The sequence below is a fragment of the Oncorhynchus nerka genome, linkage group LG14 (assembly GCF_034236695.1).
Source record: "Oncorhynchus nerka isolate Pitt River linkage group LG14, Oner_Uvic_2.0, whole genome shotgun sequence".
Taxonomy (NCBI): Eukaryota; Metazoa; Chordata; class Actinopteri; order Salmoniformes; family Salmonidae; genus Oncorhynchus; species Oncorhynchus nerka.
Window position 1 is genome coordinate 26619288 of NC_088409.1, and position 21417 is coordinate 26640704.

General features: G+C 51.5%; 1 protein-coding gene across 4 annotated transcripts in view; it reads left to right on the forward strand.

Moving 5' to 3' along the window:
• LOC115124359 (chloride channel protein 1-like) overlaps positions 1-21417 on the forward strand; it is a 53511-nt gene that overhangs the window by 14699 nt on the left and 17395 nt on the right. For 3 of the 4 annotated variants that reach the window (XM_065027862.1, XM_065027863.1, XM_065027864.1), the window contains exons 8-16: positions 2492-2617; positions 2772-2856; positions 8235-8336; positions 9023-9107; positions 9690-9845; positions 10042-10111; positions 17683-17793; positions 20038-20251; positions 20404-20537. In XM_065027862.1, the coding sequence (XP_064883934.1) occupies positions 2492-2617; positions 2772-2856; positions 8235-8336; positions 9023-9107; positions 9690-9845; positions 10042-10111; positions 17683-17793; positions 20038-20251; positions 20404-20537 (1083 nt within the window). The remainder of the gene's footprint in view (positions 1-2491; positions 2618-2771; positions 2857-8234; positions 8337-9022; positions 9108-9689; positions 9846-10041; positions 10112-17682; positions 17794-20037; positions 20252-20403; positions 20538-21417) is intronic. The other variant, XM_065027865.1, reaches the window with a different exon arrangement.

Below are 21417 nucleotides of genomic sequence, written 5' to 3' on the forward strand. Positions count from 1 at the left end.
TTCTATACCACTATCACTCCTTCACTACACCTCTTTCTATACCACTATCACTCCTTCACTACACCTCTTTCTATACCACTATCGCTCCTTCACTACACCTCTTTCTATACCACTATCACTCCTTCACTACACCTCTTTCTATACCACTATCACTCCTTCACTACACCTCTTTCTATACCACTATATCACCTCTTTCTATACCACTATCATTCCTTCACTACACCTCTTTCTATACCACTTTCTTTACTACACCTCTTTCTATACCACTATCGCTCTCTCACTACACCTCTTTCTATACCACTATCACTCCTTCACCACACCTCTTTCTATACCACTATCACTCCTTCACTACACCTCTTTCTATACCACTATCATTCCTTCACTACACCTCTTTCTATACCACTACCGCTCCTTCACCACACCTCTTTCTATACCACTACCACTCCTTCATTACACCTCTTTCTATACCACTATCATTCCTTCACTACACCTCTTTCTATACCACTATCCCTCCTTCACTACACCTCTTTCTATACCACTATCACTCCCTCACTACACCTCTTTCTATACCACTATCACTCCCTCACTACACCTTTTCTATACCACTCTCACAACCCTATCCTCCTTTTCAACCCCTGCGCTCCCTTTCTGAATGCCTCTCCATGTCATTCCCACTACTTTATATCTCTCTCTACATCCCTCTCCCTCTCTCTCCCTCTAACCCCTTATATATCTCTCTACATAAATCTCTCTCTCCCTCTAACCCCTATCTCTCTCTACATCCCTCTCTCTCCCTCTAACCCTCTCCATCTCTCTCTACATCCCTCTAACCCTCTCCATCTCTCTCTACATCCCTCTAACCCTCTCCATCTCTCTCTACATCCCTCTCTCTCCCTCTAACTCCCTCTATCTCTCGCTACATCCACCTCTCTCTCTCCCTCTAACCCTCTCCATCTCTCTCTACATCCCTCTAACCCTCCATCTCCATCTATCTCTACATCTCCTCTAATCCCTCTCTCTCCCTCTAACTCCTCTATCTCTCCCTACATCCACCTGTCTCCCTCTAACCCCTTCTATCTCTCTACATCCCTCTCTCTCTCCCTCTAACCCCTTCTATCTCTCTCTACATCCCTCTCTCTCCCTCTAACCCTCTCCATCTCTCTCTCCATCCCTCTCTCTCCCTCTTAACTCCCTCTATCTCTCTCTACATCCCTCTCTCTCCCTCTAACCCTCTCCATCTTTCTCTACACCCCTCTCTCTCCCTCTAACTCCCTCTATCTCTCTCTACATCCCTCTCTCTACATCCCTCTCTCTCCCTCTAACCCCTTCTATCTCTCTCTACATCCCTCTCTCTCCCTCTAACCCCCTCTATCTCTGACTACACCCCTCTCTCTCCCTCTAACCCCCTCTATCTCTCTCTACACCCTCTCTCTCCCTCTATTCCCCTCTCTCTCCCTCTAACCCCTCTATCTCTCTCTACACCCCTCTCTCTCTCTCTAACCCCTCTATCTCTCTCTACACCCTCTCTCTCCCTCTAACCCTCTCTATCTCTCTCTACACCCCTCTCTCTCCCTCTAACCCCCTCTCTCCTCTAACCCCCACTCTCTCCCTCTAACCCCCTCTCTATCTCTCTCTAACCCTCTCTCTCTCCTCTAACCCCTCTCTCTCCTCTAACCCCTCTCTCTCTCTCTAACCCCCTCTCTCTCCCTCTAACCCCTCTATCTCTCTCTACACCTCTCTCTCCCTCTAACCCCCTCTCTCTCTCTAACCCCCTCTCTCTCTCTAACCCCCTCTATCTCCCTCTAACCCCTCTATCTCTCCTCTAACCCCTCTCTCTCCCTCTACACCCCTCTATCTCCCTCTAACCCCCTCTCTCTCCCTCTAACCCCCTCTCTCTCTCTCTAACCCCCTCTCTCTCCCTCTAACCCCTCTCTCTCCCTCTAACCCCTCTCTCTCCCTCTAACCCCCTCTCTCTCTCTCTAACCCCCTCTCTCTCTCTCTACACCCCTCTCTCTCCCTCTAACCCCTTCTATCTCTCTCTACACCCCTTCTATCTCTCTATCCCCCCACTGCTCTCCCCTTCCTGTAACAGTAATCTACAGTGTCCAGATAGCCTCAGCATAGAATGGAAACACTCAGCTAAAATCATTAAAGCTTGTCTCTATTCTTCAAATATTGTCTTTTATAATCTCCATTCATACAGTCATGTCTCTGATTCGCTCTGATGTTTATTTTGCTCTCGAGTATTTAGCTATTCTGTGTGTGTATGTGTGTATGTGTGTGTGCTCATTCTGCTCACTTAAACTCAAATCGATCTCCCTCCACTCACTCACTCACTCACTCACTCACTCACTCACTCACTCACTCACTCACTCACTCACTCACTCACTCACTCACTCACTCACTCACTCACTCACTCCCTCCATGCCTTTCTCTCTCTCTCTCTCTCTCTCTCTCTCTTGTCCTCCCCCTCTTCTTCCCTCCTCTCCAGGGGTGTTGTTCAGCATTGAGGTCACATCTACCTACTTTGCTGTGAGGAATTACTGGAGAGGGTATTTCGCTGCCACCTTCAGTGCCTTCATATTCAGGGTGTTGTCTGTGTGGAACAAAGATGCAGGTGCGCCATGGAGGCAGCATCGCATCACACATATATTTCCTCCAGAACAACATAATCCCACCACACCTTTTCTCTCATGATGATGTCATATGTTTATTCATGCCAGGTATTTTAGAATAGGATCAGTTTCACTCTCTCGCTGTCCCTGTCACAGTCACCATTACAGCTCTTTTCCGGACCAACTTCCGGATGGATTTTCCCTTTGACCTGCAGGAGCTCCCAGCCTTCGCTATCATTGGGTGAGAGCGCTTAGTCAACATTCTACACACCCCTTTTAGAACCTACAGTCTTCAACTGAACTTCACCCACTTTGTGATGGTGTGGGGATCAATGGGATTGTGTGTGTGTCTTCCTGACTCCCCATTGTAGAATCTCCTGTGGGTTCCTGACTCTCTGTCCCCTGTCTGTCTGTTGTAGAATCTCCTGTGGGTTCCTGACTCCCTGTCCCCTGTCTGTCTGTTGTAGAATCTCCTGTGGGTTCCTGACTCCCTGTCCCCTGTCTGTCTGTTGTAGAATCTCCTGTGGATTCCAGACTCTCTGTCCCCTGTCTGTCTGTTGTAGAATCTCCTGTGGGTTCCAGACTCTCTGTCCCCTGTCTGTCTGTTGTATGATCTCCTGTGGATTCACTGTCCCCTGTCTGTCTGTTGTAGAATCTCCTGTGGATTCCTGACTCTCTGTCCCCTGTCTGTCTATTGTAGGATCTCCTGTGGATTCCCTGTCCCCTGTCTGTCTGTTGTAGAATCTCCTGTGGGTTCCTGACTCTCTTTCCCCTGTCTGTCTGTTGTAGGATCTCCTGTGGATTCCCTGTCCCCTGTCTGTCTGTTGTAGAATCTCCTGTGGGTTCCTGACTCTCTGTCCCCTGTCTGTCTGTTGTAGAATCTCCTGTGGGTTCCAGACTCTCTGTCCCCTGTCTGTCTGTTGTAGGATCTCCTGTGGATTCCCTGTCCCCTGTCTGTCTGTTGTAGAATCTCCTGTGGATTCCTGTCCCCTGTCTGTCTGTTGTAGAATCTCCTGTGGATTCCTGACTCCCTGTCCCCTGTCTGTCTGTTGTAGGATCTCCTGTGGGTTCCTGACTCTCTGTCCCCTGTCTGTCTGTTGTAGGATCTCCTGTGGATTCCCTGTCCCCTGTCTGTCTGTTGTAGAATCTCCTGTGGGTTCCTGACTCTCTGTCCCCTGTCTGTCTGTTGTAGAATCTCCTGTGGGTTCCTGACTCTCTGTCCCCTGTCTGTCTGTTGTAGAATCTCCTGTGGGTTCCTGACTCTCTGTCCCCTGTCTGTCTGTTGTAGATCTCCTGTGGATTCCTGACTCTCTGTCCCCTGTCTGTCTGTTGTAGGATCTCCTGTGGGTTCCTGACTCTCTGTCCCCTGTCTGTCTGTTGTAGGATCTCTCCTGTCCCCTGGGTTCCTGACTCCTGTGGGTTCCTGACTCTCTGTCCCCTGTCTGTCTGTTGTAGGATCTCCTGTGGGTTCCTGACCCTGTCCTGTCTGTCTGTTGTAGAATCTCCTGTGGGTTCCTGATCTCCTGTTGGGATTCCTGTGGGTTCTGACTCTCTGTCCCCTGTCTGTCTGTTGTAGAATCTCCTGTGGGTTCCTGACTCTGTCCCCTGTCTGTCTGTTTGTAGGATCTCCTGTGGGTTCCAGACTCTCTGTCCCCTGTCTGTCTGTTGTAGAATCTCCTGTGGGGACTCTCTGTCCCCTGTCTGTCTGTTGTAGATCTCCTGTGGGTTCCTGACTCCCTGTCCCCTGTCTGTCTGTTGTAGGATCTCCTGTGGGTTCCTGACTCCCTGTCCCCTGTCTGTCTGTTGTAGGATCTCCTGTGGGTTCCTGACTCCCTGTCCCCTGTCTGTCTGTTGTAGAATCTCCTGACTCTCTGTCCCCTGTCTGTCTTTTGTAGAATCTCCTGTGGGTTCCAGACTCTGTCCCCTGTCTGTCTGTTGTAGAATCTCCTGTGGGTTCCTGACTCCCTGTCCCCTGTCTGTCTGTTGTAGGATCTCCTGTGGGTTCCTGACTCCTGTCTGTCTGTCCCCTGTCTGTCTGTTGTAGAATCTCCTGTGGGTTCCAGACTCTCTGTCCCCTGTCTGTCTGTTGTAGAATCTCCTGTGGGTTCCTGACTCCCCCCTGTCCCCTGTCTGTCTGTTGTAGAATCTCCTGTGGGTTCCTGACTCCCTGTCCCCTGTCTGTCTGTTGTAGGATCTCCTCTGTTGGGTTCCTGACTCCTGTCCCCTGTCTGTCTGTTGTAGAATCTCCTGTGGGTTCCTGACTCCCTGTCCCTGTCTGTCTGTTGTAGAATCTCCTGTGGGTTCCTGACTCCCTGTCCCCTGTCTGTCTGTTGTAGGATCTCTTGTGGGTTCCTGACCTGTCTGTCAGATCCCCTGTCCCTGACTCCCTGTCCCCTGTCTGTCTGTTGTAGAATCTCCTGTGGGTTCCTGACTCTCTGTCCCCTGTCTGTCTGTTGTAGGATCTCCTGTGGGTTCCAGACTCCCTGTCCCCTGTCTGTCTGTTGTAGGATCTCTGTGGGTTCCTGGTGTCTGTCAGATCTCCTCTGTCCCCTGTCTGTCTTTTGTAGAATCTCCTGTGGGTTCCAGACTCTCTGTCCCCTGTCTGTCTGTTGTAGAATCTCCTGTGGGTTCCAGACTCTGTGGGTTCCTGTCCCCTGTCTGTCTGTTGTAGAATCTCCTGTGGGTTCCTGACTCTCTGTCCCCTGTCTGTCTGTTGTAGGATCTCCTGTGGATTCCCTGTCCCCTGTCTGTCTGTTGTAGAATCTCCTGTGGGTTCCTGACTCTCTGTCCCCTGTCTGTCTGTTGTAGAATCTCCTGTGGGTTCCTGACTCCCTGTCCCCTGTCTGTCTGTTGTAGAATCTCCTGTGGGTTCCTGACTCCCTGTCCCCTGTCTGTCTGTTGTAGGATCTCCTGTGGGTTCCTGACTCTCTGTCCCCTGTCTGTCTGTTGTAGAATCTCCTGTGGGTTCCAGACTCTCTGTCCCCTGTCTGTCTTTTGTAGAATCTCCTGTGGGTTCCTGACTCCCTGTCCCCTGTCTGTCTGTTGTAGGATCTCCTGTGGGTTCCTGACTCCCTGTCCCCTGTCTGTCTGTTGTAGAATCTCCTGTGGGTTCCAGACTCTCTGTCCCCTGTCTGTCTGTTGTAGAATCTCCTGTGGGTTCCTGACACTCTGTCCCCTGTCTGTCTGTTGTAGGATCTCCTGTGGGTTCCAGACTCCCTGTCCCCTGTCTGTCTGTTGTAGGATCTCCTGTGGGTTCCTGACTCCCGGTCCCCTGTCTGTCTATTGTAGGATCTCCTGTGGGTTCCAGACTCTCTGTCCCCTGTCTGTCTTTTGTAGAATCTCCTGTGGGTTCCAGACTCTCTGTCCCCTGTCTGTCTGTTGTAGAATCTCCTGTGGGTTCCTGACTCCCTGTCCCCTGTCTGTCTGTTGTAGGATCTCCTGTGGGTTCCTGACTCTCTGTCCCCTGTCTGTCTGTTGTAGAATCTCCTGTGGGTTCCTGACTCCCTGTCCCCTGTCTGTCTGTTGTAGAATCTCCTGTGGGTTCCTGACTCCCTGTCCCCTGTCTGTCTGTTGTAGGATCTCCTGTGGGTTCCTGACTCCCGGTCCCCTGTCTGTCTGTTGTAGAATCTCCTGTGGGTTCCAGACTCTCTGTTCCCTGTCTGTCTTTTGTAGAATCTCCTGTGGGTTCCAGACTCTCTGTCCCCTGTCTGTCTGTTGTAGAATCTCCTGTGGGTTCCTGACTCCCTGTCCCCTGTCTGTCTGTTGTAGGATCTCCTGTGGGTTCCTGACTCTCTGTCCCCTGTCTGTCTGTTGTAGAATCTCCTGTGGGTTCCTGACTCCCTGTCCCCTGTCTGTCTGTTGTAGGATCTCTTGTGGATTCCCTGTCCCCTGTCTGTCTGTTGTAGAATCTCCTGTGGGTTCCTGACTCCCTGTCCCCTGTCTGTCTGTTGTAGGATCTCCTGTGGGTTCCTGACTCTCTGTCCCCTGTCTGTCTGTTGTAGAATCTCCTGTGGGTTCCTGACTCCCTGTCCCCTGTCTGTCTGTTGTAGGATCTCTTGTGGATTCCCTGTCCCCTGTCTGTCTGTTGTAGAATCTCCTGTGGGTTCCTGACTCCCTGTCCCCTGTCTGTCTATTGTAGGATCTCCTGTGGGTTCCAGACTCCCTGTCCCCTGTCTGTCTATTGTAGGATCTCCTGTGGGTTCCAGACTCTCTGTCCCCTGTCTGTCTTTTGTAGAATCTCCTGTGGGTTCCAGACTCTCTGTCCCCTGTCTGTCTGTTGTAGAATCTCCTGTGGGTTCCTGACTCCCTGTCCCCTGTCTGTCTGTTGTAGGATCTCCTGTGGGTTCCTGACTCTCTGTCCCCTGTCTGTCTGTTGTAGAATCTCCTGTGGGTTCCTGACTCCCTGTCCCCTGTCTGTCTGTTGTAGAATCTCCTGTGGGTTCCTGACTCCCTGTCCCCTGTCTGTCTGTTGTAGGATCTCCTGTGGGTTCCTGACTCCCGGTCCCCTGTCTGTCTGTTGTAGAATCTCCTGTGGGTTCCAGACTCTCTGTCCCCTGTCTGTCTTTTGTAGAATCTCCTGTGGGTTCCTGACTCCCTGTCCCCTGTCTGTCTGTTGTAGGATCTCCTGTGGGTTCCTGACTCCCGGTCCCCTGTCTGTCTGTTGTAGAATCTCCTGTGGGTTCCAGACTCTCTGTCCCCTGTCTGTCTGTTGTAGAATCTCCTGTGGGTTCCTGACACTCTGTCCCCTGTCTGTCTGTTGTAGGATCTCCTGTGGGTTCCAGACTCCCTGTCCCCTGTCTGTCTGTTGTAGGATCTCCTGTGGGTTCCTGACTCCCGGTCCCCTGTCTGTCTATTGTAGGATCTCCTGTGGGTTCCAGACTCTCTGTCCCCTGTCTGTCTTTTGTAGAATCTCCTGTGGGTTCCAGACTCTCTGTCCCCTGTCTGTCTGTTGTAGAATCTCCTGTGGGTTCCTGACTCCCTGTCCCCTGTCTGTCTGTTGTAGGATCTCCTGTGGGTTCCTGACTCTCTGTCCCCTGTCTGTCTGTTGTAGAATCTCCTGTGGGTTCCTGACTCCCTGTCCCCTGTCTGTCTGTTGTAGAATCTCCTGTGGGTTCCTGACTCCCTGTCCCCTGTCTGTCTGTTGTAGGATCTCCTGTGGGTTCCTGACTCCCGGTCCCCTGTCTGTCTGTTGTAGAATCTCCTGTGGGTTCCAGACTCTCTGTCCCCTGTCTGTCTTTTGTAGAATCTCCTGTGGGTTCCTGACTCCCTGTCCCCTGTCTGTCTGTTGTAGGATCTCCTGTGGGTTCCTGACTCCCGGTCCCCTGTCTGTCTGTTGTAGGATCTCTTGTGGGTTCCTGACTCCCTGTCCCCTGTCTGTCTGTTGTAGGATCTCTTGTGGATTCCCTGTCCCCTGTCTGTCTGTTGTAGAATCTCCTGTGGGTTCCTGACTCCCTGTCCCCTGTCTGTCTGTTGTAGAATCTCCTGTGGGTTCATGACTCCCTGTCCCCTGTCTGTCTGTTATAGGATCTCTTGTGGGTTCCAGACTCTCTGTCCCCTGTCTGTCTGTTGTAGAATCTCCTGTGGGTTCCTGACTCTCTGTCCCCTGTCTGTCTGTTGTAGAATCTCCTGTGGGTTCCTGGGGGCCTTCTTTGTCTACCTGAACAGACAGGTGGTTCTAGTGATGAGGAGACAGACGGCTCTCACACGCTTTCTGACCAAGCAGTGAGACATCACGCACTCACGCACTCACATGCATACGCACACAGTACACACATACAGTACACACACACAGTACATACACACAGTACACACACACAGTACACACACACACAGTACACACACAGTACACACACACAGTACACACACACACACACACACAGTACATACACACAGTACATACACACAGTACACACACACTGTTACACTCACTCAAATGTCTTCAAAATTGTAATGCTTAGCAGACACTATTACCCAGATCCCTGACACTTTCCACATTCCATTCCAGATGAGTTTCATTTGGGTAGCCTCTTCTTCCAAAGTAATCTGTTACACGACATTGACCCAGACAAGCAGGGCTTAACAGCCAGCCATTCACCCAGTTAGACACATTCACTTAGCCATTGACTCACCAGTCAAGGTACATTGAGCTCACACATTAGGAGGGGCAGAGCTGTAGAGGTGTCCTGCCATGAACTCAACAGCCTGACAGCCAGACAATGAACTGGGATGAGATTCCTGACAATTGACATTATTACCCTAAAATGCTTCACATTTAAGTAATGGCATTGTGGTTTGTTATAACGGCTGAGTATCCCAGTTGTTTAATGATATTGTGTGTGTGTGTGTTGTGTGTGTCCGTCTTTGTATTTTGTATTTGTGCGCATGCGTGTGCGATTGTGTGTGTTCAGTCGGTTAATCTACCCAGGTGCAGTGACGTTTGTCATCGCCACCCTGACCTTTCCTCCTGGATTCGGCCAGTTCATGGCTGGAGAGGTCAGAGAGCATTATTGAGCTTATTAGAGTTTATGTTCATGTTCACTTATAGAATAACCTTTTATAAATCTATGTATTGCCTACAGGCAACAAGCAACCCTATTAACTATGTTTTTAGTGTGGTTTTTAAGCTGATACGGATAAATAAATCTCAACACCACTGTAACACCACCATGCAGAGATGAAAAACCCAGAACCACTGTCCTCTCTAGGTTTCTTCCTATTTTCCTGCCTTTCTAGGGAGTTTTTCCTAGCCACCGTGCTTCTACATCTGCATTGTGTGCTCTTTGGGTTTTAGGCTGAGTTTCTGTATAAGCAATTTGTGACATCTGCTTTATAAATACATTTGATTGATTGATCTCTCTCCCCTCTCTCTTTGTCTCTCTCTGTCTCTCTTTCTCTCTCTCTCTGTCTCTCTCTCACTCTCTCTCTCTCTCTCTCTGTCTCTCTCTCACTCTCTCTCTCTCTCTCTCTCTCTCTCTGTGTGTCTCTCTCTCTCTCTCTCTCTCTCTCTCTCTCTTTCTCTCATCTCTCTCTCTCTCTCGCTCTCCCCCCTCTCTCTCTCTCTCTCTCTCTGTTCAGCTGATGCCTAGAGAATGTATTAACTCTCTGTTTGATAACTTCACCTGGACCAAACTGTCTGCCACCGCCCTTCCCCCTGGACTGGGGCGCTCCTCAGCCTGGCTGCACCCCGACGTCAGCGTCTTCCTCATCCTCCTCCTCTTCTTCGTGATGAAGGTACGTCCTCCCTCCATCATGGAATAAAACACATTTCCTTTCTTCTCATATTATGCTGTGGTCAGGCTATCAAATCAAAATGAAAAGAGTTGCAACCACATTCTCTGAAAGTTTAACTTTTCATTGTTTCTCTATTAGATTCTACAAAGGATTTGTATTAGGTCTCTGTCATTCACATACCTTCTCAATGTTCTAGTTCTGGATGTCTGCTGTTTCCACGACGATGCCCATCCCGTCTGGAGCCTTCATGCCAGTGTTCATACTGGGTAAGAGGCTGAGATCAGACCTGGGAATCTAAACATGATGTATCAGATATCAGGCTTAAAACATGCTGTAAACCTGTCCTAAAGCACAACTGAGTATTCTCTCTCCTGTCTCTCCCCTTTCTCTCTCCCCTCTCCCCTTTCTCTCTCACCTCTCCCCTTTCTCTCTCCCTTCTCCCCTTTCTCTCTCCCTTCTCCCCTTTCTCTCTCCTGTCTCTCCCCTTTCTCTTTCCCCTCTCCCCTTTCTCTCTCCCTTCTCCCCTTTCTCTCTCCTGTCTCTCCCCTTTCTCTCTCCTGTCTCTCCCCTTTCTCTCTCCCCTCTCCCCTTTCTCTCTCCCCTTTCTCTCTCCCCTCTTCCCCTTTCTCTCTGCCTTCTCCCCTTTCTCTCTCCCTTCTCCTTTCTCTCTCCCTCTCCCCTTTCTCTCTCCCCTTTCTCTCTCCCCTCTCCCCTTTCCCCTTTCTCTCTCCCCTCTTCCCCTTTCTCTCTGCCTTCTCCTTTCTCTCTCCTTCTCCTTTCTCTCTCCCCTCTCCCTTTCTCTCTCCCCTCTCCCCTTTCTCTCTCCTGTCTCTCCCTTTCTCTCTCCCCTCTCCCTTCCTCTCTCCTGTCTCTCCCATTTCTCTCTCCTGTCTCTCCCCTTTCTCTCTCCCCTCTCCTTTCTCTTCCCTCTCTCCCCCTTTCTCTCTCTCCCCTTTCCTCTCCTCTCCCTTTCTCTCCCTTCCCCTCTCTCTCCTTCTTCCTTTCCCCTTTCTCTCTCCCTCTCTCCCTTTCTCTCTCCCTTCTCCCCTTTCTCTCTCCCTTCTCCCCTTTCTCTCTCCTGTCTCTCCCCTTTTCTCCCTCTCCCCTCTCTCCTCTCCTTTCTCTCTCCCCTCTCCTTTTTCTCTCTCTCCTTTCTCTCTCCCTCCTCCTTTCTCTCTCCCTCTCCCTTTCTTTCTCTCCTGTCTCTCCCCTTTCTCTCTCCCCTCTCTCCCCTTTCTCTCTCCTTCTCCCCTTTCTCTCTCCCCTCTCCCTTTCTCTCTCCCCTCTCTCCTTTCTCCTCCCCCCTTTCTCTCTCTCCTGTCTCCCCCTTTCTCTCTCCTGTCTCTCCTTTTCTCTCTCCCTCTCCCTTTCTCTCTCCCTTCTCCCTTTCTCTCCCCTCTCCCTTTCTCTCTCCCTCTCCCCTTTCTCTCTCCTCCCTCTCCCCTTTCTCTCTCCTGTCTCTCCTTTCTCTCTCCCCTCTCCCCCTTCTCTCTCCTTTCTCTCCTTTCTCTCTCCCCTCTCCCTTTCTCTCTCCTTCTCCTTTCTTCTCTCCCCTCTCCTTTCTCTCTCCTGTCTCTCCCCTTTCTCTCCTCCCCTCTCCCTTTCTCTCTCCCTCTCCTCTCTCTCCCTTTCTCCTCCTTTCTCTCTCCTTCTCCTTTCTCTCTCCCTTCTCCCCTTTCTCTCTCCCTTTCTCTCTCCCTCTCTCCCTTTCTCTCTCTTCCTTCTCTCCCCTTTCTTTCTCTCTCCCTTCTCCCCCTTTCTCTCTCCTGTCTCTCCCCTTTCTCTCTCCCTCTCCCTTTCTCTCTCCCCTGTCTCTCCCTTTCTCTCTCCTGTCTCTCCTTTCTCTCTCCCTCTCCTTTTCTCTCCCCTCCCTTTCTCTCTCCCCTCTCCCCCTTTCTCTCTCCTTTCTCTCCCCTTCTCCCCTTTCTCTCTCCTGTCTCTCCCCTTTCTCTCTCCCCTCTCCCTTTCTCTCACCTCTCCCCTTTCTCTCTCCCTTCTCCTTCTCTCTCTCCTTCTCCCCTTTCTCTCTTCTGTCTCTCCCTTTCTCTTTCCCTCTCCCCTTTCTCTCTCCCTTCTCCCCTTTCTCTCTCCTGTCTCTCCCCTTTCTCTCTCCTGTCTCTCCCTTTCTCTCTCCCCTCTCTCCCTCTCTCCTTTCTCTCTCCCCTCTTCCCCTTTCTCTCTGCCTTCTCCCTTTCTCTCTCCTTCTCCCCTTTCTCTCTCCCTCTCCCCTTTCTCTCCCCTTTCTCTCTCCCCTCTCCTTTCCCCTTTCTCTCTCCCTCTTCCCCTTTCTCTCTGCCTTCTCCCCTTTCTCTCTCCCTTCTCCCCTTTCTCTCTCCCCTCTCCCCTTTCTCTCTCCCCTCTCCCCTTTCTCTCTCCTGTCTCTCCCCTTTCTCTCTCCCCTCTCCCCTTCCTCTCTCCTGTCTCTCCCCTTTCTCTCTCCTGTCTCTCCCCTTTCTCTCTCCCTTCTCCCCTTTCTCTCTCCCTCTCCCCTTTCTCTCTCCCTCTCCCCTTTCTCTCTCCCCTTCTCCCCTTTCTCTCTCCTTCTCCTTTCTCTCTCCTTCTCCCCCTCTCTCCCTTTCTCTCTCCCCTCTCCCCTTTCTCTCTCCCTTCTCCCCTTTCTCTCTCCCTTCTCCCCTTTCTCTCTCCCTTCTCCCCTTTCTCTCTCCTGTCTCTCCTTTCTCTCCCCTCTCCCTTTCTCTCTCCCTCTCCTTTCTCTCTCCCTTCTCCCCTTTCTCTCTCCCGTCTCTCCCCTTTCTCTCTCCCCTCTCCCCTTTCTCTCTCCTTTCTCTCTCCCTTTCTCTCTCCCCCTTCTCTCCCTTTCCCCTTTCTCTCCCCTTTCCCCTTTCTCTCTCCCCTCCCCTTTCTCTCTCCTTCTCTCCTTTCTCTCTCCCTTCTCCCTTTCTCTCTCCTCCTGTCTCTCCCCTTTCTCTCTCCCCTCTCCCCTTTCTCTCTCCCCTCTCCCCTTTCTCTCTCCCTTTCTCTCTCCCTCTCTCCTTTCTCCTTTCTCTCTCCCCTCTCCCTTTCCCCTTTCTCTCTCCCCTCTTCCCTTTCTCTCTCCTTCTCCCCTTTCTCTCTCCTTCTCCCCTTTCTCTCTCCTGTCTCTCCCTTTCTCTCTCCCCTCCCCTTTCTCTCTCCTTCTCCCCTTTCTCTCTCCTTCTCCCTTTCTCTCTCCCTTCTCCTTTCTCTCTCTCTCTCCTGTCTCTCCCCTTTCTCTTTCCCTTCCCCTTTCTCTCTCCCTTCTCCTTTCTCTCTCCCTTCTCCTTTCTCTCTCCCTTTCTCTCTCCCCTTTCTCTCTCCCCTCTCCCCTTTCTCTCTCCCCTTTCTCTCTCCCCTGTCTCTCCCCTTTCTCTCTTCCCTTTCTCTCTCCCCTTTCCCCTTTCTCTCTCCCCTTTCCCCTTTCTCTCTCTCCTCTTCCCCTTTCTCTCTGCCTTCTCCTTTCCCTCTCTCCTCTCTCCCTCTCTCCTTTTCTCCTCTCCTTTCTCTCCCTTTCTCTCTCCCTTCTCCCCTTTCTCTCTCCCCTCTCCCTTTCTCTCTCTCCCTTTCTTTCTCTCCCTCCCCTTTCTCCTTTCTCTCTCCCTCTCTCTCTTCCCCTTTCTCTCTGCCTTCTCCCTTTCTCTCTCCCTTCTCCCTTTCTCTCTCCCTTCTCCCCCTTTCTCTCTCCTGTCTCTCCCCTTTCTCTCTCCCTCTCTCCCTTTCTCTCTCCCTTCTCCCCTTTCTCTCTCCCTTCTCCCCTTTCTCTCTCCCTTCTCCCTTTCTCTCTCCCTTTCTCTCCCCTGTCTCTCCCCCTTCTCTCTCTCCTCTTTCCTTTCTCTCTCCCCTTTCTCCCCTCTCTCCCCTCTTCTCTCTCCTGTCTCCTTTCTCTCTCTCTGTCTCTCCTTTCTCCCCTCTCCCCTCTCCCCTTTCTCTCTCCCCTTCTCCCCTTTCTCTCTCCCTCTCCCTTTCTCTCTCCCTCTCCCTTTCTCTCTCCCCTCTCCCCTTTCTCTCTCCTCCCTCTCTCTCCCCCTTTCTCTTCTCCCTTTCTCTCCCTTTTCTCTCCCTTCTCCCCTTTCTCTCTCCCCTTTCTCTCCTTTCTCTCTCCTCCTTCTCCCCTTTCTCTCTCCCTCTCCCCTTTCTCTTTCCCCTCTCTCCCTGTCTCTCCCCCTTTCTCTCTCCCCTCTCCCTTTCTCTCTTCCTCTCCCCTTTCTCTCTCCCCTCTCCCCTTTCTCTCTCCCTTCTCCCCTTTCTCTCTCTCCCTTCTCCCCTTTCTCTTTCCCTTTCTCCCCCTTTCTCTCTCCTTCTCTCTCCCTCTTCTCTCTCTCCCTTTCTCTCTCCCTTCTCCCTTTCCTTCTCCCTCTCCCCTTTCTCTCTCCTGTCTCTCCTTTCTCTCCTCTCCTTCTCCTCTTTTCTCTCTCCCTTTCTCTCCCCTTTCTCTCTCCTTTCTCTCCCTCTCCCCTCTCCCCTCTCCCCTTTCTCTCTCCCTCTCCCCTTTCTCTCTCCCTTTCTCCCTCTCTCCCTCTCTTTCCCTTTCTCCCTTTCCTGTCCTCTCCCCTTTCTCTCTCCCCTCTCCTTTCTCTCTCCCCTCTCCCCTTTCTCTCTCCCTTCTCCCCTTTCTCTCTCCTGTCTCCCTTTCTCTCTCCTCCCCTTCTCCCTTTCTCTCTCCTGTCTCCCCTTTCTTTCTCCCTCTCCCCTTTCCCTCTCTTTCTCTCTCTCCTTTCTCTCCCCTTTCTCTCTCCCTTCTCCTTTCTCTCCCTTCTCCCCTTTCTCTCTCCTCTTGTCTCTCCCTCTCCTTTTCTCTCCCTTCTCCCCTCTCCTGTCTCCCTTTCTCTCTCCCTTCTCCTTTCTCTCTCCTGTCTCTCCTTTTTCTCTCCTTCTCCCTTTCTCTCTCCTCTTGTCTCTCCCCTTCTCTCTCTCCCCTCTCCTTTCTCTCTCCTTCTCCCCTTTCTCTCCCCTCTCCCTTTCTCTCTCCTGTCTCTCCCTCTTCCTTCTCCCCTTCTCTCTCTCCCTCTTCTCTCCTTTCTCTCTCCCCTCTCCCCTTTCCTCTCCTCTCCTTTCTCCCTTTCTCTCTCCCCTCTCCCCTTTCTCTGCCTTCTCCCTTTCTCTCTGCCTTCTCCCCTTTCTCTCTCCTTTCTCTCCCTCTTTCCCTTTCCCTCTCCCTGTCTCTCCTTTCTCTCCTCTCTCCTGTCTCTCCTTTCTCCCTTTCTCTCTCCTTCCTCCCTCTCCTGTCTCTCCCCTTCCCCTTTCTCTCTCCTCTCCCCTTTCTCTCTCCCCTCTCCCTTTCTCTCTCCCCTCTCTCTCCTTTCTCTCTCCCTCTCCCTTTCTCTCTCCTTCTCCTTTCTCTCTCCCTTCTCCCCTTCTCTCCTTTCTCTCCCTTCTTTCTCTTTCCCTCTCCCCTTTCTCTCTCCCTTCTCCCCTTTCTCTCTCCCTTCTCCTTTTCTCTCTCCCTTTCTCTCTCCCTCCTTCTCTCTCCCCTCTCCCTTTCTTTCTCTCTCCTTTCTCTCCCCTTCTCTCTCTCCCTTCTCTCCCTTTCTCTCTCCCCTCTTCCCCTTTCTCTCTGCCTTCTCCCCTTTCTCTCTCCCTTCTCCCCTTTCTCTCTCCTGTCTCTCCCCTTTCTCTCTCCCTTCTCCCCTTTCTCTCTCCCCTCTCCCCTTTCTCTCTCCCCTTTCTCTCTCCCCTCTCCCCTTTCCCCTTTCTCTCTCCCCTCTTCCCCTTTCTCTCTGCCTTCTCCCCTTTCTCTCTCCCTTCTCCCCTTTCTCTCTCCCCTCTCCCCTTTCTCTCTCCTGTCTCTCCCCTTTCTCCTTTCTCCCCTCTCCCCTTCCTCTCTCCTGTCTCTCCCCTTTCTCTCTCCCCTCTCCCCTTTCTCTCTCCCCTCTCCCCTTTCTCTCTCCCCTCTCCCCTTTCTCTCTCCCTCTCCCCTTTCTCTCCCTTCTCCCCTTTCTCTCTCCCCCTCTCCCTTTCTTCTCTCTCCTGTCTCTCCCCTTTCTCTCTCCTGTCTCTCCCTTTCTCTCTCCCTCTCCCTTCTCTCCCTCTCCCCTTTCTCTCTCCCTCTCCCCTTTCTCTCTCCCTTCTCCCCTTTCTCTCTCCTTTCTCTCTCCCTCTCCCCTTTCTCTCTCCCTTCTCCCCTTTCTCTCTCCCTTCTCCCCTTTCTCTCTCCTGTCTCTCCCCTTTCTCTCTCCTTTCTCTCTCCCTTCTCCCCTTTCTCTCCCCTTTCTCTCTCCCCTCTCCCCTTTCTCTCTCCCCTCTCCCCTTTCTCTCTCCCTTCTCCCCTTTCTCTCTCCCTTCTCCCCTTTCTCTCTCCTGTCTCTCCCTTTCCCTTTCTCTCCCTTCTCCCTTTCTCTCTCCTGTCTCTCCCTTTCTCTCTCTCCTGTCTCTCCCTTTCTCTCTCCCCTCTCCCCTTTCTTCTTCTCCCCTTTCTCTCTCCCCTTCCCTTTCTCTCTGCCTTCTCCCTTTCTCTCTGCCTTCTCCCCTTTCTCTCTCTCCCCTTCTCCCCTTTCTCTCTCCTGTCTCTCCTTTCTCTCTCCCCTCTCCCCTTTCTCCCCTCTCTCCTTTCTCTCCCCTTTCTCTCTCCCCTCTCCCCTTTCTCTCTCCTCTCTCCCCTTTCTCTCTCTCCCTCTCCCTTTCCCTCTCCCCTTCTCTCTCTCCTCCTCTCCCTTTCTCTCTCCTGTCTCTCTCCCCTTTCTCTCCCCTCTCCCCTTTCTCTCCCCTTCTCCCCTTTCTCTCTCCCTTCTCCCTCCCCTTTCTCTCCCTTCTCCCCTTTCTCTCTCCTTCTCCCTTTTCTCTCTCCCTTCTCCCCTTTCTCTCTCCTGTCTCTCCCCTTTCTCTTTCCCTCTCCCTTTATCTCTCCTGTCTCTCCCTTTCTCTCTCCTGTCTCTCCTTTCTCTCTCCTTCTCCCTTCTTTCTCTCTCTCCCTTCTCCCCTTTCTCTCTCCTGTCTCTCCCCTTTCTCTCTCCCCTCTCCCTTTCTCTCTCCCCTCTCCCCTTTCCCTTTCCTTTCTCTTCCCCTTCTCCTTTCTCTCTGCCTTCTCCTTTCTCTCCTTCTCCCCTTCTCTGTTTCTCTCTGCCTTCTCCTTTCTCTCTGCCTTCTCTCCCTTTCTCTCTCCCTTCTCCTTTCTCTCTCCCTCTCCCCTTTCTCTCTCCCCTCTCCCCTTTCTCTCTCCCCTCTCCCCTTTCTCTCTCCTGTCTCTCCCCTTTCTCTCTCCTGTCTCTCCCCTTTCTCTCTCCTGTCTCTCCCCTTTCTCTCTCCCCTCTCCCTTTCTCTCTCCCCTCTCCCCTTCCTCTCTCCTGTCTCTCCCCTTTCTCTCTCCTGTCTCTCTCCTTCTCTCCCTTTCTCTCCCCTTTCTCTCTCCTGTCTCTCCCCTTTCTCTCTCCCCTCTCCTTTCTCTCTCCCCTCTCCCCTTTTCTCTCCTTTCTCTCTCCCCTTTCTCTCTCCTCTCCCTTTCTCTCCCTTTCCCCTTTCTCTCCCCTCTTCCCTTTCTCTCTGCCTTCTCCTTTCTCTCTCCCCTCTCCCCCTTCTCTCTCCCCTCTCCCCCTTCTCTCTCCCCTCTCCCCTTCTCTCCTGTCTCTCCCCTTTCTCTCTCCCTTCTCTCCCCTTTCTCTCTCCCTTCTCCCCTTTCTCTCTCCTGTCTCTCCCCTTTCTCTCTCCTGTCTCTCCCCTTTCTCTCTCCCCTCTCCCCTCTTCCCCTTTCTCTCTCCTGTCTCCCCTTTCTCTCTCCTTCTCCCCTTTCTCTCTCCCCTCTCCCCTTTCTCTCTCCCCTCTCCCCTCTCCCCTTTCTCTCTCCTGTCTCTCCCCTTTCTCTCTCCCCTCTTCCCCTTTCTCTCTCCCTTCTCCCCTTTCTCTCTCCTCTCTCTCCCCTCTCCCCCAGGGGCAGCATTTGGGCGTCTGGTAGGGGAGATCATGGCCACTCTCTTCCCAAACGGTATCCTGTTTGATGGGATAGTTTATCGCATCCTCCCCGGGGGCTATGCTGTCATTGGTGAGTCTCCTCTGAAGTCTCATCTTGCCTTGCTGCTGTTGCAGGGCAGCCCAGCCCCAGAAGGGACTCATCTTATCAGCTGTATGCAAGAATTTGCTATGTGTTGTCTTCGGAATTCAGCATTCTATGTGTTGGTCTTGCCAACCCCCATTGTCACACCTCTGAGAGGTTACATCATGTAGGTCTGACATCTGATTGGAGGTTAACTTTACAGTAATACTATTGGTCAACAACTCAGATGTTTATTAAAGCTTCATTGGTCTTTTTCTTATTTGTTCCTGGCCTGCTGTGGTGAGATACTGTCTTTCTCTCTCTCTCCACCCTGTGAACTTTTGGGGCAGGGCCTTTCAGGCTATGGTTTCTCTCTCTCTCCACCCTGTGAACTTTTGGGGCAGGGCCTTTCAGGCTATGGTTTCTCTCTCTCTCTCCACCCTGTGAACTTTTGGGGCAGGGCCTTTCAGGTTATGGTTTCTCTCTCTCTCCACCCTGTGAACTTTTGGGGCAAGGCCTTTCGGGCTATGGTTTCTCTCTCTCTCCACCCTGTGAACTTTTGGGGCAGGGCCTTTCGGGCTATGGTTTCTCTCTCTCTCTCCACCCTGTGAACTTTTGGGGCAGGGCCTTTCGGGCTATGGTTTCTCTCTCTCTCTCCACCCTGTGAACTTTTGGGGCAGGGCCTTTCAGGCTATGGTTTCTCTCTCTCTCCACCCTGTGAACTTTTGGGGCAAGGCCTTTCAGGTTATGGTTTCTCTCTCTCTCCACCCTGTGAACTTTTGGGGCAGGGCCTTTCAGGCTATGGTTTCTCTCTCTCTCTCCACCCTGTGAACTTTTGGGGCAGAGCTTTTCAGGCTATGGTTTCTCTCTCTCTCCACCCTGTGAACTTTTGGGGCAGGGCTTTTCAGGCTATGGTTTCTCTCTCTCTCCACCCTGTGAACTTTTGGGGCAGGGCCTTTCAGGCTATGGTTTTTCTCTCTCTCCACCCTGTGAACTTTTGGGGCAGGGCCTTTCAGGCTATGGTTTCTCTCTCTCTCTCTGACCATGCTTGGAATAATGCCTTGAAATGCTTGTTAATGCTTTGTAACTGAAGCTGTATACCTTGTATGTGAATCCATTCATTTTTACAAAGTAATTAAATACACATATATTTAGAATCCATTCTCAGACCTTTCTTTATTGCCTATTACTGTAACTCAACCATAGTCTCTTGCATATTGTTAATTCTCTTTATGAAGTAGGGTGTAAATTACTTAGTGTTATTGCGAGTCGCATGTGATGTATTTATAATATACAGATCTAAATGACTGCTCACTAGCCTGTCATACACAATGTCATTTAACACCATCTCTCCTTCCCTTTCTGCCTTGTTGTGACTCCCCATCTCTCCTTCCCTCCCTCTATACTCTCTCTTCCTCTCTCCTCCCCTTCCCTCTCTCCCTTCCTCTCCCCTTCCCATACCTCCCTCCCTTCCTCTCTCCTCCCCTTCCCTCTCTCCCTTCCTCTCCCCTTCCCATACCTCCCTCCCTTCTCTCCCCTTCCCATACCTCCCTCCTTCCTCTTTCCTTCCCCTACCTCCTCCTTCCTCTCCCCTCCCCTTCCCTCTCTCCCTTCCTCTCCTTCCCATACCTCCCTCCCTTCCTCTCTCCTCCCCTTCCCTCTCTCCCTTCCTCTCTCCTTCCCATCCTCCCTCCCTTCCTCTCTCCTCTCCCTTCCCTCTCCTCCCTTCCTCTCCCCTTCCCATACCTCCCTCTCCTTCCTCTCTCCTCCCTTCCCTCTCTCCCTTCCTCTCCCCTTCCCATACCTCCCTCCCTTCCTCTCCCCTTCCCATACCTCCCTCCCTTCCTCTTTCCTTCCCCTACCTCCCTCCCTTCCTCTCCCCTTCCCATACCTCCCTCCCTTCCTCTTTCCTTCCCCTACCTCCCTCCCTTCCTTACATTTAACATTTACATTTAAGTCATTTAGCAGACGCTCTTATCCAGAGCGACTTACAAATTGGTGCGTTCACCTTAAGACATCCAGTGGAACAGCCACTTTACAATAGTGCATCTAAATCTAGTAAGGGGGTGAGAAGGATTACTTTATCCTATCCTAGGTATTCCTGAAAGAGGTGGGGTTTCAGGTGTCTCCGGAAGGTGGTGATTGACTCCGCTGTCCTGGCGTCGTGAGGGAGTTTGTTCCACCATTGGGGGGCCAGAGCAGCGAACAGTTTTGACTGGGCTCCCTTTCTCTCTCCCGCCCTCCTTATCCCAGGTGCCGCGGCCCTGACCGGGGCAGTAACCCACACGGTGTCCACGGCTGTGATCTGTTTTGAGCTGACAGGCCAGATCTCCCACATCCTGCCCATGATGGTGGCGGTGATCCTGGCCAACATGGTGGCTCAGGGCCTGCAGCCCTCCCTCTACGACTCCATCATCCAGGTCAAGAAACTGCCATACCTCCCCGAGCTCAGCCTCGGACACATCAGGTACTGGAACGGTCGCCATTATGGCTCTAATAAGTGTTTATGCAGAGAACTGTATGCCATTGTGGCTCAAACAGTTCTAGTGTACATGCAACCTTGTGTGCTATTATGAGTCAAGCAGGCACAGTTCACATATATCCTCTCTCCTCCATCAGTAAGTACAACATCTTTGTGGAGGACATGATGGTGCGGAAAGTGAACTTCCTGTCCTCCCAGTCGACCTATCGGGAGCTGGGCTATCTGCTAGACTCCACCTCCCTCAAAACCATCCCTCTGGTCGACTCCAAAGGTGAGACATGTTATAGAAAGTTTGATGCCCTGCACCGTAGATGACACAAATCCATCCACTGAAATCCCTCTCTTGTCTCTCTCTCTCTTTCTCTCTCTCAATTCAATTCAATTCAATTCAAGGGGCTTTATTGGCATGGGAAACATGTGTTAACATTGCCAAAGCAAGTGAGGTAGATAATATACAGAAGTGAAATAGTGTTATTGCGAGTCGCATGTGATGTATTTATAATATACAGATCTAAATGACTGCTCACTAGCCTGTCATACACAATGTCATTTAACACCATCCCTCCTTCCCACTTCCGGGTTGGAGCGAGCGGTCGCATCTGCACTCGGTCCGCAGGTAGTATTACATTTCATTACATTTCATTATAGTACAACGGTTTGATTTGTCTAATCTTATCAATTTCTTCTTAGCTAGCTACACAGCCGTCTTTGTTTCATAGATAATTGCGTAATTATCGTATTTCGTCGTCCTAACGCAGTCTACACTGCCCTGCCTCCAGCTAGCTAACGTCCACCGTTAGCTAGTCCACCGTCTACCGATTAGCAGCACAACTATTACACTCAACCGAACGACTTGATTAGTGTAGTGTTAGCTAGCTACATAGTTGTCTTTGCTGTCTTCGTACCCAAGATAATTTGTAGTTTAGAGTGTGTAGTTTTATGTCGTCCTTAACATAGGAGACTCTGCTAGCTAGCCAACAGCTAGCCAACGTCTACCGAACAGAACTTCTGCACTCAACAATCCGGTCGCATTTCCTTCGCTCCACAGGTAGTATCACATTTTTCATTTCATTTCATTACAGTACAACGGCTTGATTTGTTTGATCGTAGCTAGCTACATAGCTAGCTACACAGCCGTCTTTTATCAAAGA